Here is a 16,469-nt window from a genome sequence, read left to right as displayed (position 1 = left end):
AAGTTTATCATTTATAAAAATTTGTCTTATAAACATTTGGTGAAAATTTTAAGTCTTCAATGATTTTTTTAAGAAACACTACAAAAAAATATGATTTTATACGATCATCTTTTATTTTTAATTAAAAATTAAAAGAAGGGAAATCACCTGGTTACGACCTAACTACCAATTAAGTCCTGAAAAATCTTCCTCACAAACCCATTCTACTAACTAATTTTATCTTAAACGCCATGCTAAGACCATCATATTTCCCGCTAATATGGAAGTTGTCAACTGTAATACTTATACCAAAACCATTTAAACCAAAGACTCTAGCCACCTCCTACAGGCCGATAAGCTTACTTCCAACTCTAGCTACACTATTCGAAAAAATAATAGTCAAGGGAATCAGACCTATTATGCAAACTCATAAAATTATCACAAACTCTCAATTTGGTTTAACAGCAAAACATTCTACTGTCCACCAAATTCACAGATTGACAGACAAAATATCATCTTCCTTCGAAATGAAGCAATTTTGTCTTCGTGTTTTCCTGGACGTAGCGCAAACTTTTGATCGCCTGTGGCATGAAGGCTTATTTAATTATTCACTCATACCTTGAAAACCACTCCTACAAAATTCGATATGGAAGCTCATAATAATTACACTTTTGGATTAAAGCTGGTGTACGCCACCTGATCTATTCAATATATATAATATATATACGGCTGACATACCAGTTACAACAAACTCCATCATGACTACTTATGCAGACTACACCGCAATACTTTGTGCTAATAATGACCCTGACGAAACATCCAACTACATTTAGATTCCATCGACAACTGGGCAACCAAGCGGCGAATAAAAATAAATCCAGACAAATCTGTTAAAGTACCGTTCACTTTAAAAAGAACAGAACATCCACGTGTTCACTTTCAAAGAACCCAAATTCCATTACCTCCTAATGTCTCAGCATTACACTTGATAAAATATCAACTTGGGGCCCACATTTTAAGTTAAAAATAAAACCCTAAACAGCCGCCTTCACTTACTCGTTAGGTTAGTCGATAGGTTAACAGTTCGATTTTAAAGTCAAAACTACCAATATACTCCAAGCTTATTGTTTATACATTTTTCTTGCGACCAATATGGACATATACAATCCAAATTTAGGGCTGTGCTTGGCCACCCCAAATTCGCACCATACAAGCATTCCAATCCATTACGCTTCGTATGATAACGTCTGCACCTTGGTTTGTATCTAATTCTTCACTACACTCTGCCTTAAAAATCGAGTCAGATGACCAATAATTAGCCACCAAACATTACAGATCTTTCTATTTCAAACTACCTTCCCTGCCAGTGAAGATGTTTGTTGATAACCGAAATATAACTCCAGTGTTCAGGATTTGTTGTGCGGCCCTTTAGATGTCCCGCCCAGCGAGAACGACCGGCTACAGGCTGCCTCCCAACGCGCCACTCAGTCCTTTTACGATATGGTTGACAACATCTTAGCTGTAAGGAGCATGATGAAAGGATAGCTGAGACCGAACGAAGAACGAATGCATTGGCAGCGGCTCCAACAGACTGAGCACACGAAGATGCACTCTACAGCGGACCTCGATTACTGACGGACTTTATTTATATTTTGTATTTGATTGTATTATATTGTATTGTATTTATTGTATTAATATTTTATTTTTAAGGCGAAGCATCATAATTATGTATGTATGTATATGTATTAGCGTTTAATTAAACATTAATAAACGATGGCAGCAGGGGAGTAGTAATGTTCACACAGATCCTCCCCTGCTGTCGGTTCAAACGGAAAAAAAAAAAAAATCTACCTTCCCATCCTAATCCATTAGTATCGCAAATCTAATCTACTCAACCCATAAATCCCATCCATAGGCTCAAAAGAAAATATTGCAGAGATTTGTTACTTTAAAATAAATTCACGTTGGATTCCATCACTAGTTTGCCCCCCCCCCCCTCTTCACATTATTCAAAGTTATAATATTGTACATAAATTATCCTATATTTACTTATTGTGGTGTCAAACCCAAATTGTAAATATCAAAAAAAAATAAAAAATATCATCTTTTAATAGTTATAGATTTAATATTATAGTGAGTCACACAATCAAGAAGTGTCGTTTGAATAAAATGCGATTAAATTTATTTTGGTGATATTATATTTTAATACTTTATAAATCATGTTGTCTTATGCGTGGGCAAAAGAACTTGTCAAATTTTAATAAATTCTTACAAAACTTTATCTTTCTTTCCACAAAATTATTATACCTTCTATAAATTTAATAATTTTAAATTTTAAAATATTTACTTGATAGGCAATCATTTTTTTCGTATTTTAAATGATATTATCATATATTGTTCTAATTTTAAATGTTATCATCTATCATATTCACATCAATTTGTTTTTAGATAGTTGAACTAAATCGGTGTAAATAACTTAAAACGTTTCATATAAATTGTGATTTTCGTAACCATTTAATATAGTTTAAATTATTTCGATGATAATATTTACTATTTTGTAAATAATATTTTGTTTTTAAAAACGATAGTCAATCTGCACCGAGAGTAATATTCGGCACATGAAAAAAAAATCGTAAATAAGAGCGGAAGGTGTCGTCAAAACTGTAGGTATAATTATATTAAAATTATTGTCAATAATACCTAGTTATTAATGAACCAACACCGCATAGAATCGATAGCCCGTTTCCGTGGAACCTACCAACTTACTACTCCTCTTTGTTCTCCTAGGTCTCGATCTAAACGTAGGTACCTACTGGTTGACATATATGATAATATTGTAATACGCGTAAAACATGTAAAACGTAATATTCGCGTAACTCAATACTATAAATTATGATATTATTATCGCGTTTCAAAAACAAAGACAATCGTAACATTGTTGTGTGGCGGTCTACGTGATGACAGCTAGGTATATTTTTATACTCATACGCACGCAAAAAACCAATACGCACACTCATCAGTCATCAGTGCAACTATATTATAATAACATAATATAATAATAATAATAATAATACGATGAAAATAGAAATAATAATAAATTAATTAATTATTATGCAACAGGTCGTTCATGTGTGTGCGTGCTATGATCGCGCGTCGAAAAAAACTTCCCGGACGACGGAGAAACTTAGCTGCAGCTGAGACTATAATATAATAATATTGTGAGCAGGTACCACCAGGAAGGCAGGAAATTTGTTACTGTAACATTCTATTATCGTTTTAATAATATTATTATTATATAGTTCTCGCCTTGAACGCAATATAATATCGTAGCAGCCGCACTACAACAGTTGCGTTTAATCAGTAATTGTGTGACGTAAACTTATTTTACGAATCAGCCACAGGTTTATATTCATCGGTATGAATTTTGCAAAACAACATTTTTGAAGAAAAAAAAATGACATGATATTTTACTGAGTACTTCAATTTATACCTAAAACTGTTTCAAATGTTGGATGAGTATAGTTAATATTATAAGTAGGTACCTATTTAAAGTTTACATGAACAGAGTATAGTGAACAAACATTTTCCGGAGTACCTACCATCACTGACGTAAGGCTGAGCTGTACGACTCTAATTCTCTCGTGGCCTCATCTAAACTTTAAATATTAATATAACTTATAACTAATTAACAACTCGTCAGAAAATTATGTTTTCAATACAGTTAAATACTTCGCTTGCATCAGAATATGAAATTGAAAACGTATATCATTCAAAAAATTAAAAAACAACTTTAAAAAAAACAACAATGACAAATAATCGAAAAAAATAACGATTTTGAAAAAAAATGTTGAAGCTTCTAAATAACCTTGTATGCTATAATATATTATATTCGTTTGGCCCAAGCACGACAGCGACTGCGCAGTGGCACGTATTTTGTTTGCCATGCGGAAGAATTATTATTATTATACATTGATCTCATAATATGGCATAATATACAAATACATATTGTATTTTTTATTGGATTATACATTTGATTAAATTCTGGATTTTTAAATTTTTTATAACCTATGAAATTCTCATATTATGAGAGAGATTGAACGAAAAAGACTATAAAAATGTTCTAACTGCAGGAAACATTATTCGTTCATTAATAATTGTATGTGGACCTATAGCTATAGGCGTAGTAATTACGTTAACTATTAGTATTTAGTCTCTATATTCGCTACACAGAATTTATCATTATAACTTAATATTTATTTTACTTCAATAAATGACAACATACATTTTTAATTCTCTATTCAAATACAATTACAAGTAGTTCCTTAAAAGTTACACAAAATAAACACTTATATGCGAAATAAAATATTAGTATTTAAATCTTGACAAGAAACAAATTTGAAATCTAAGAATCCAAGAATCCAAGAAATAGGACAAACTAAAAACATGCAAAATCACAAACATTCGCTTTACTTATAAAGTTATATCTAATAAACTACTAGGTTAAAATTCAATTTTTACAAATCAATATACTAAATATTATTTTGCTTCAAGAAAAATAAATTTGTTCAAGATTTCCTAGGACGTTGTTATATTATTTTTGTAGGTCATAAGATATTCAGAGCACTAGCTTTCATAATAATATACATTTTTTAGTTTTAATATTAGGCTACACTAGCATAGAATGTAGTCGACTTTAATAGGGATTTTCATAATTTATATCTAATACATAATTATTAGCTGTTAATGTATAAATGAGTATGATTTTTGAGTTTTCAGTAAAATTGTAAAACTTAACATGACCTCGAACAGTGAAAACATTGAGATTCATCAAACCACTCAACTCCTTTTATTAATTAATAATAAATTAATTCAACTTCTAACTTTCGGAATTTTTAAGTATACCTTTTTAAGACTGTACTTTTAAATATTTAGATTTTTTATATCGTTTATGTAATACCCTGGGGTGATTTAAACTTATTTTTTTATGAGTAAACTACCGTTTTTATTGAATTATTTTTTACAAGGTTGGCGATACTAAATTAAAATCAAACTACTTATTTTATTTATACAGTAGGTTAGGTTAGGTAGAATTATTTTAGTTCTTAATAATGGTTTTACATTAATTATGATTTTATGAAACAGATGCGATTCTTTGGGACACATGTATTTTGCACAAAGAAAACTACAAAAAAAAAAAGAAAAGTATAATTTTCTCCACGTTTAAAAATGTATTTTAGTTATTTCCATTACATACGCAAAAAGGATAGTTAACGAAGTTAAATTCCAAAACACATATTTAGAAACGACAATTAGTTATTACAGAAAATTATGGAAGTATAAGCATCTTCGGTCAATCATCTTGTATAGTACCTATACTAGCGATTCGTTTTTACTTTTTTTATGTTTCTTTTTCGTAGATATTTTCTAGGATGCGTAATAGTTCATAATTTAGTTTAATTTTTGAATTTGCAATTTGTTTGCCGACAGGTCAAATTGTTGAAAACCCACACAGGTCCTGGATGCTTATGCGATCCGTCAATTTTCCACGAACAGCTTAGACTACAAACGACAGTGTTCGTTATCGCTAAATATAATGATCATTGTCGTTTCACGTTATTATATCATATCATTAATATTATATTATTTATATAAAATGTTATATAGTAATAATACCGTAATATAATGAACAATAAATAGAACATAGTATGGCGAAATTTAATTGAAAAGTCAGTCTGTTATAGAAGGTATAACTAATAACTATACTACCTAAACAAAAATAAACCCCAAGCGAACATACAAAATGTGTACTAAGCTATTTTGGTTTGGATTTTAGTTGAATGTGTTTTTATTTTTTGTATCTGCAATCATTTGGAGCAGTAAAAGTACATCAATTATATATAACTCCTGAGTATGGTTTCCGGTAGTTAATTTGATTTAATTTACACTTGGAGGAAAATTCCCAGAATTTAATGAAATAATCGGGAAAACAAAATTGCAAAAAAACTGAAATGTTTACTGCGGAATAATAATTTTGAAGAAAATTGATTTTGTATTTAGTGGTATCTACCTAATTCAATAAATGAAACAAAATCTGTCAACATAATGAAATAAGTAAATTATATTGTACCTGGTAAACGATGCATAATAGTATAGTAATCTTAATATTATTGCTTGGAATAAATGAGATATAAGATCTCAAATTGGTTGTTCTTCAACGATGTTTTAAAATATTATCGTAAATACATAATAAATAATAATACATATAGGTACGTACATTATGCGGTCTGGAACAGGTTTACAGTCCTATAATAATAATATATGAACCCTGGGGCCACGGACAAATTTTTTTACCAGTAAAAATTTTGGTGTGCACTCCGAGACTAATATACATTTGGGAACCACTGCAGAGGTATAAACCACAATGGGCATATTATTTTGTCGTTAATGTTTTCCACCGGGAAAATGCGCGCACTGCGACCGTACATGGCAGTTCTGAACGCGTTCCAAAACGAAGACGGAATATTGTTATCGTTTACCTACATTTACTCACAATTATTTATTTGTTGTAATGACATGCTGCAGTGACCGTTTACAGAAATCAGGGATTCTTACGGCTCGTTTTTTTTTTACAATATTACAATACCTACCTATGATATTATTATAAACATCGGTCTAAACATAATACAATACCTACCTAACCATAACATTACATACAATATTATTATTGTACGAATAAAATATATACACGATAATTGCTGCACCATAGGTGCACGTATAAAATAGTGTTTTGTGTTTACTGTGTTTTACTTATTGCTTACGTATTCGATGTTGGCGGCCGTAGGGTACGAACAAGGATAACAGTCCATGTGGCTGATTCCATTATCGTCCGAGTTGCATTCGCACGTCTGACATTTTGGCGCCGGCGCTGTCTTGGCGATCCTTTTAGCGAAAACTTGCAAAAACTTTTTCACAAGGTTTAAGTTGTCGGTTTCCATTTTTTTCGACGTGAACAACGAACCTGCATCAGATAGTAATAATAGTATTATCGTGTAGGTACAATACAAAACGAAACATCATATCAATTCACTAAATTCAATCAGATTTGATGCGAATACGTAATTATATGTATGATAATATGAAAGGTATAGATATATTATACAGTGTGATTCACCTAGCAAGCCCACCACTATATTTTCATTTAATATCAAATTTATTCAATAGTTCTGATTTTTGATATTTTTTTAATATACCTACCTACTCAAAGACTATATTTTAAAATTCTTGGATTTTTTAGATTTTTTAGATTTTTTATTATCTATTTTTCAAATTAGAACTTCTCCTTATTACTCCAAATTATTTAGAAAATATTTATTTTTTTTAACATTTGAGGTACTTTTTCGAAATTTGAACAAGTAGTTTCTTGATTATCAAAATGGTAGTACAAAAGATAATAGTTTTAAAAGGATTTAAAAAATAAAAAATATTGATGTAATATTAGATATAATATTTGTTATACTTTTAATTTTTAAGTATAATAGACCATTTTTTTTACATTTAAAAATGTTGATAGATCATAGATTAATATTTTTAAATCATTTGTAACCCCCATGTATATTAAACTCATTATTATTAATCTAGCTATTACCCTTATGTTAGTTACTGCACAAAGTTCACAACTCGAATTTTTGATTATGATACGTTAATGTCGTTATTCAGAATAATTATCCTCTAAAAAGAAGAAAAGAGTGGTCTCTAATAAAAAAAGAATATTGTACGTATCCCCAAATAACTTCTTATGATGTATGGAAAATCTCAAGAATAGAAAAATATAGATCTTAGATAAACTTAAAAAACGCCCTCTATATAGCATATTTTTTGCTTACACAGTGTTTGTGCCCGTTAATAATATTTTTTTTCTGATTTATATTTTTGAAGTAGGTAAGTGATTATTGAAAATGTTTACTGTATTAGAGTTATAGTTATTATAATATTTCATATTATAGATCATAGTATACAGTTTATACTTTAAACTTAATAAATAAACAAATTTCAATATGACGCGTGTCTTCGTGCTACTACTCATCAGAGACAAGTAAATAGTTAATTTATTGACCGCTTATTTATAGAATTGTTTTAAAAGAATGACCAATACTATTAAGTATTCAAACGATTGAGTTATTTTTAAAGTTTAGACGAGAAGAGAGTAGAGCGGGACTTGTGTGTTATATAACGGTAGGCAAGCGTCTATATAGTAGGTATTATACGCAAATACGAGGACAAACACAGTGAGACTGAACACTTTATATACTTTAAAGACATCGATCGCATATGAATATACCTATGACGTATACGTATGACTATAGTAGTGTTGTACCTCGCGAGGATTTACTTATTTAAAGTGTTGTAGTGTAACAATAGACAATCCGCAGCTCGTATCTAACTATACAATAACTTGTCAGCGAGACCACTTTAAAACGGTAAATTCTTCGCGGGACGTATATTTGTATAAAATTTCAGCGCGCTTAAAACTATCAGTAGTTCAATCGAGACAAACCGTTCGATTCCAAAACGATCGGTGTGCAGTATCCCAGCATGTTCTTCGTTAATTTCACCTGTTTTCTGAGGCCCGCGTCTCCCTTTAGCGCCTTGAAGTCGTTTCTCGTGTACGCCGTCTCGGCATCGACGCCTAAAACACACACACCCAATGACAAAACATTACTAGGTACTATATTTCATATACAATTAAAATATTACATTATTTATTTATCTACAAGTACAATGCAAGTTTATTATATACATTTATATTTTTTAATTTACATAACCGTTTACACCTATATATTCCATATTTTATAATATAATAATACGCATTATCACTATACGCATCACCTGTACTCCTCTACCTGTATAGTGTCTACTTGTATACTTTATTTCAACGTACGATATAGAAACCCAACCTAATATCTATATTATCTTCTGCAAAATGTATAACGACCTCATTTGACTCAAACGTATAATTTCTAATTTTTACATTCCCTCGTGCAACGGTCTGCAATCATCTAAAATAATTATTCACATATTAAAATGAAATTTTTTGTTATTGATTATGCCTCATTTTTATAGTTGTTTAAAATGTAAGCTATTTTTATTGTGTTTGTACAATCAATATTATTTAATAAATAATAATTTTAATAAGTGAATAATAATCAATCTTGGATAATTTCAGACTGTTGCATAAGGAAATGTAAAAATTAGATATAAGTTAAATTCCATGAACACGGAAATTATGCTGTAATTCTCAAAGTTCAGGAGCATCAATGAGGCTTTAATAAATTTTTTCAGAAAATAGAATATAAAATAATATTTAGGTACTAGTTTATATTTTATGTTTATGTCTCTTCTTATTATACAACAAACAACCACAATTTAATTATTATCACCTAATTACATTGTGAAATGGACGTTTTCGAAAATAAAATAAAATAATTTTATTATTGTCGCATAAAAATTAAAAAATTCGTTTTACTTAAGACCATCTTAATAATAGCAATAACTTTATGTATAATATTTTAAGACCGAACGCTTATTTTGGCATGAAATCATTTAAATAACTGAGTTGTATAGACATAGATATCAGCTATGATAAGAAAAAATGTTCCTGCAATGCACCGATTTATACGCTTACTAATGTAATAAATTATTATATTATCATATTATTATGTATACATATATTATGATGTATTATTATTATGATTGCGTCTTCACTGAGACGTACATAGTCACTGTGTCTCGGTCGATGAATGGTATATTGGATTATTGGGCGTGTGTTTCATACCTATTTTATTTTGTACCGTATAATACTCGTATAATATAGGTAGGTATACATTTGCAGGCCTCCGTGTTATATCGACGAAACCGCACGAGCGCCGCCGCAATAATATATACAATTTTTTTTCTTCGACCTGTTGTCTGAAAATGCATACGTATATAATGATATCACGCCGCACAAATACAACGCGCGATTATTATTTATCAGATATAATATTATGCATAGGTACAATAGTATACTATACCTACGCGACGTTACACCATCATGACCGACTGCAGGAACAGGTACGCTCTCGGTTAATATTATTTATTCGCAATATAATATATACCTGCCTAGTGCCTACCCACAGTCCGTGCTGAAGTTATACAATAAATGCAGTACATTCACTAGGTACGATCTAATAATATTATATACTACCATAATATTCGTTCTATGAAGGCACGCGAGGTCTTTGCACTCTTGAAAATGGCCTGTATTGCTCAACTGTTGTCTGTTACCATCATAGAGCGTGGAGGTATAGCCTAGTGTACTATACAACTATATTTATAGGTATCGTTTAGATATTATTTATTATTTTTACCATGGTGTTTGACTTTAATTTGTTAAGACAGAATCGGTAAAAAATAGTGCTCAGGGCCTGCATTGCTCCGCGAAGTGAGCCAAGATTTTATAATATAATATGAATGCGTACAGGGTTGTATTATAATGGGCACCTATTAAAGTGTCGTGAACACTCTAACCGAAGTCTCATTTCTCTCCATGAAAACTGTAATCCAAGTTATTATAACGATTTAAATTCCCAATTATTGTCTAGAGAGAGGTGCAGCATAATTATTTTGGAAAACAAAAATAAGGATAGAGTGACAAACGGTTTGAACCTATATGAGTATTACTTTTGCACTCTCCAAGAACTCGATAACAGTGCAATAACAGAGACATCTGCATTGTTTTGGAAGTCAAAAATTAAGAAGAGGAAGTTATAGCTAAAACCATGGAACTACCGGATGGCAGTGTTGTGCTAAACAATTCCCACCAGGTTCTAGTTCTTTTCTGGTAAAAAAAAAATTACATTTAACTATAGGCATAAGTATATCTAATTCTTATTATACTTATAAGTTATAATTATCATACTCACGTTTAGTTAAAAAATACTTAAAATACCTTTTTAGATTCTGAGCGGAACGAGGAATGTATATTTAATTAACATATTTAAATATAAAATAGGTAATATCATCAGAATCAAAATATTGTGTGTGACTCAAGCATACTATATTATATTATGCTGTATCTGTAGTCTAATATGCAAAAAGGTTAAGAAACCTGAGCTATTAAGCCAAAATAAGTATACAGTTTTTTTCTCTCTACGAGAATTAAGAAATAGTGACTTTATACATTCTTCCTGGAACGCCTACGAGTGCAGTACACCGTATGCATTATTAGAATGTATAATACAAGGCACGTCGTATGTACGTTTCAAAATTTGCGTGCGATTGCAGGATGAGAGGATCTGCACGCGTTTGCGCAAAAACCAAACGCGGTCGTTTACGATATTACGGCGGGCACACATAATAATACCACAATTTATACAGTGTAACAGAAAGATTTGACCAAAAAAAAAAAATTACTTTAATTCAACGTATGACAAAAATTGTTAATATTATATGATAAGTAAATACGTTAAGAAATATACTCATGTCAGTTTATTCTCAAAAATCATATTTTTAAAAAAGTTATCAAGTTCCATATACCATATTAATTAAATCAAAAAAATATAAAAAATAAACTACTGGAATTAAATAAATCTTTTTATCATCAAATTTGTTTTTATAATCAGATTCACAAATAGGCTATTTTGAATTTATCTAAAATTTTTTTTCATTTTCAGTACTAAAAATAAACATAAAAAAAATGTATCATACATATAAGTGTCGCTTAATGAAGAAAAATATTAATTTGAATAAAATTTATTCCAAAAGTCAGTTTTATCTGTTACATCTTGTATACCTAGTATGACTATTATGATTATTATTATTATTATTATTACTGTCGTCGTGATCATATATGCACGAGATGTATACGGGATTTCGCGGTTAGCGGACGCGGTACCGACGAATTAATATATTATATCATATCATTGTGCTGTGCCGTGATATGATATCATTTGGCCCGTGTCGGTGCTGCGATAGATATCTAACCTAACCTATATTATGTTCGTATAGATTTAATTATTATCATAATGGGTATAAGGAACGCGCGGCTGCACGTCTTCGACCTTAGAGGTTGCTGCAGACGGCGATCGCGAGCTCATCGAAAATCGGTATTAACAAGAGAATATCAGTGCACTGTTTATTTTATCTCTCCGACCGCCTACGCGCCACACAGACAAAACTAATTTACACATAATAATTTTGTTTTTGTTTTTTTTTAGTGTGTTTTTGAGTAATGTTAAAGTAAAAACGTGCATTATAAAAACTATAGAAAATAATGCTATTGCAGAAGGAATGACATATCGATTTGTCTAAAAACATCATTTCAATTTTCATTTTTTTTTTTTTTAAGTTAAATACAAATAAAAATAAAAATTCAATATAAAACCAAAACATGTAATAGTCTCAAAAATATTATCTTCCATATATATTATATATAGGTAATTACTCAAAAATCTTATTAAACGAGTTTGAGAGAAAGCTTTTTATCTATGTAGCGCTTGGGTTTGAGAGAGAAAACATTATACATATTATGCTGACATCCACTTAAGCGCTATATCATAATACTACAATAAGTACAATATAATACAATAATGCTTCGTATATCGTTTAGGTATAGTTCGTTTTACTATAATATATACGCCACATTTAGTGTTAGGAAAGAACGTGCGTGCATCGCGTTCACGTTGATATATTTCAGACGACACGTGAACGTCATCGTCGCTCTCTATTATATTATATCAAATAGAACGCGAACGTGAACGAAATTCATATTTTTAAAGCAAATTGAATGATTTATAAGTCGTTCATACGAAATTTCGTTTTTAAAAATATGATCATGTAATTGTATTGACACTTTTTCTTTACAATGTGGAATCGACAAATCTATTAGCATACAAGGTTATTCCACTGAACTTTTTGATGTATCTAATTTAAAATTCGAATGAGTAGTTTCTTATTTATTAAAACGTTTGTACTAAGGACAACATTCCTTAAAAATGGTTTTACAAAAAACTCCACTGGACACTCCTTAAGTAGTACAAAAAATCTCAAGAATTTTAAGATATAATATTTAATTGTAGTATATTATTAAACAATTTAAAAAAATATATTTAAATACTTGCGAAATTGAAGAAAAAAGGACTGAACATGATGGTGAGACTGTATAAAATTCTCAAAAAGTCAAAATAGTGTGATATTTAATATAAATATTTGTTAGAAATTCTAAGTATCTACCTACGGTTATTAGTTTTTAAGTTACATTAAAACATTAAATCGATTTTTTTCAAAAATTGAGTTAGGTACATTAAAATTATTTTTTTCTTTCAGTCAAGCTTTTTAATAGTACTGGGAGTTTTGAATTTTGATCTCTCAAAAGTACAAACTAAATTCACTTTTCTACCAAAAAAACTATAGTAATATTGAAAATCGAAGAATTTTTACTACCAAAATTAATGTTGATAACAGACAGAAAAAAAACACACACATCATTGTAAATACATTATACAACCTATTCTTTCACTGTATTTTAAGAATCTAAAATTGATAAAAATTTCAAATAAACTACAAAAACTAAAATACAGATAATTTTTGCAATTATTTCAAAAACTACAGTGGGAAAATTAAATTTTTGATATTTATTGTAAAGGAATTGAGTAACATCTTTGTTCGTATTTCAGTCTATATAATCTAAATGTATGGTTAATACTCAAGACTTGTGAGCCAATATTTTTGCTCGAATCTCTGAGGGAACGCACAAAACCAATTTAAAGGGTAAAACGACCATAATATACTATTATTTACACACATTTATATCGTATTCCCCGCTAAAAATATAAAGATAACAACAGGCTTATCCTCACCGTCCAGCGTCTAGAATTGTTTCAGAGCTTATGGCTTCGTACTAATCACTTGAGATCAGACTGTTAATAATGACGTACAAGCTACAATAAACGATAGCCTGCGTTTTCTTCAGTGACATACTAATAACAATAATAATATATAAACCAATTATTTTTAAATTTTAGTAATTTTACCCATTTTAAATAGTTGAACACATGACTCGTGATTTGTACACCAATCGATCCGTACGCATCTTAAATGTATATCATAAACAATTATATCATCAGTGCGGGGTAGGTAGTTAACCTGTATATATGTACCTCTGTATCAGTGGTGGCAAACCCACAGCACGCGTGCCAAAAGAGCACGTTTGTCAAATATTAATGACAAGCGAAAAATTAAAATTATGAACAGCATAATATATGCTGTTCATAAAATTTTAATTGTACAAAACTCAAAGAAAAAATTATATACATTTTGAAAATTATGATATTCCTATGTAAAATTGATTATGTTTCTATATTATCATGCTATATTTATTATGTTCAATTTAGTATTTACGAACTTTGCTGAGGGGTACATAAAAAATTGTCAAACTTTTGATTGCAAAAGTTTAGAACTAGACCCAAAAAAGGTTCGTCACCCCTGTTCTATATTATTGTAATTGTTAGTCATATCTATGCATAATGTCACTATTTTTTTTTCTGAAAAAAATATTAGGTAAATATTATATTTATAAATCTTTGAGATGATAATGTAATTAACTGTAGTTACAATTTATTAGTTGTTTTTTTTTTTTTTTAATTATGATTAATGACTATGTTATGTTTATAAATTTAATTTTAATATTGTAATGAAAAATAAGTGCATAATATCATATTATTATTTGTTACTTATTATGAATATGACATTTCATGTTTTCAATGTACTTAACGTGTACGATTGTGTTTAGACGAGAAAACAATTTTATATTTAAAATAGAGAAAGACCCCTCTCCCTCTACCACTGTTTGATTACCACCTGGGTACTCTTCAGTAGATATGTGCCATAAATTATTGTTCTGAAACGTAGCGAGAGTTCATTCTGAGGCTGTATAGCACCGTTCGCACGTATAATTTTAATTTGTATCGAAATGTTACTATTCCAATATCTTTCATTATGATTTATAAGACTTTGGTCGTAATATTGGGCTGGGCCGTCGCGATGCATGCGCAAAGCATTACTGCGCCGCGATGACGTAGGTATATGCATACACCACACGCGTCGTAGATGGGTACCTACGCAGAACACGCAATTTATTTTTCTCTTTCTACTTATTTATTTACTTCATTCCTTTTATAAACCATCACGCGGTGGCAACGGCGGTTGTTCAATATTATATTTTGTTATACACTTATACCTTTTTATATGTGGTAAATGGTAATTGGTGTGCCTTAATAGCAATAGGTTGTATAACATACTACAGTCCGAACGAGGGGAAAAATCGAAAATTGATCGCGTTAGCGAAAAGCATAAATATAACATGAGTATTGAATATTGTATGTATATGTGGCGCTCAAATATTTCAGACGTCCACGACCCTTGTGATTTATAGAAATATACTCAATATAGTGGTTTATATACATATAATATGATATAAATATTATAATTTTGATATTAACTTATAACTTAAGACGTAGTGGTCGAAGTGGTTTAAAATAACTGTAGAAGAAGATACAGACATTTCTTAAGTATATTCATATATGTAACTAGATAAATAGATATTTCAGCTCTTATAATACGTTTCGAATAGGTACTAAGATTACCTAAACATATTTTTTTTCAAAAACTATTTATTTATCGATAATGTAATTTTTTACACTTTGTAAGCATTTATTTGAAATATTCAATCTTTAAATCCATTCATAATAGGAATTGCCACGAAGGAATCACCTGACACTTTTGACGTGTTTTTTTATAAAAATATTTTCTTTTATGCAAAACCTCTACACCAGTCAAGGGCAAGGATCAAGGAGTTTTAATGATTAGCAAAGCGGAAGTGGATGAGCTTATAATAAGTAGATAATACTACTTCTGAGACTGTTTGAACTTTTAAGTCTTAGTGAAAAGTATGATTTGAGATATAAAATAGTACATATATCTTATCGTACGAAATATATTGATTGGAAAATGTGTATGCAATATTAAATTATGTTAGATTCCCTTAGAGCACGCCATAATTAGATGCCATAACCATTTTATGTATTATTATAATTAAAATCATTGCTATATCTAAAATAGGTACATTGTTTAGGAAAAATTTAGTATGAGGATGAAAAATGTAAGCTATAATTACTTTACATAAGACTACCACTGTATACGATAATATACTGATTATACATGACATTGCAAGTATCACCGCCATTGCAAAATCCTATCTCAATTTTTTTTTATATAGTACGCATGATGTTTATTTTTTGGTTACAAAGCCCAAATAAGAAAATAGCACGTGACCAATCAAAACGTAGGAATCACGGCGGTCGAGACATTGTACAGGGTGCTATAATTATTGATTTAGCACGAATCAAAACCAGATGAGAAGGTAGTACTGCTCGCAGGCATGACCGATTTCGAAT

The 16,469-nt window shown here is 29.9% G+C and overlaps 1 protein-coding gene and 1 pseudogene across 1 annotated transcript in view; one reads left to right on the top strand and one right to left on the bottom strand.

Annotated features, from left to right (window-relative positions):
- Nucleotides 1-16,469, top strand: part of LOC149061615 (uncharacterized) — a 587,539-nt pseudogene that overhangs the window by 165,706 nt on the left and 405,364 nt on the right.
- The window catches only part of Apoltp (Apolipoprotein lipid transfer particle), a 124,495-nt gene that overhangs the window by 1,833 nt on the left and 106,193 nt on the right, over nt 1-16,469 (bottom strand). The window contains exons 73-74 of the mRNA XM_089218145.1: nt 8,534-8,665; nt 6,798-6,997 (exon numbers count right to left, since the gene is read on the bottom strand). Coding sequence (XP_089074271.1) covers nt 6,798-6,997; nt 8,534-8,665 — 332 coding nt within the window. The remainder of the gene's footprint in view (nt 1-6,797; nt 6,998-8,533; nt 8,666-16,469) is intronic.

This window comes from Diuraphis noxia, unplaced genomic scaffold, assembly GCF_037042655.1.
Source record: "Diuraphis noxia isolate RWA-SAM2 unplaced genomic scaffold, SU_Dnox_SAM2 contig0001, whole genome shotgun sequence".
Lineage (NCBI taxonomy): Eukaryota > Metazoa > Arthropoda > Insecta > Hemiptera > Aphididae > Diuraphis > Diuraphis noxia.
Note: the sequence above shows the minus strand (reverse complement) of the source record. Positions and strands in the feature narration are given on the sequence as shown.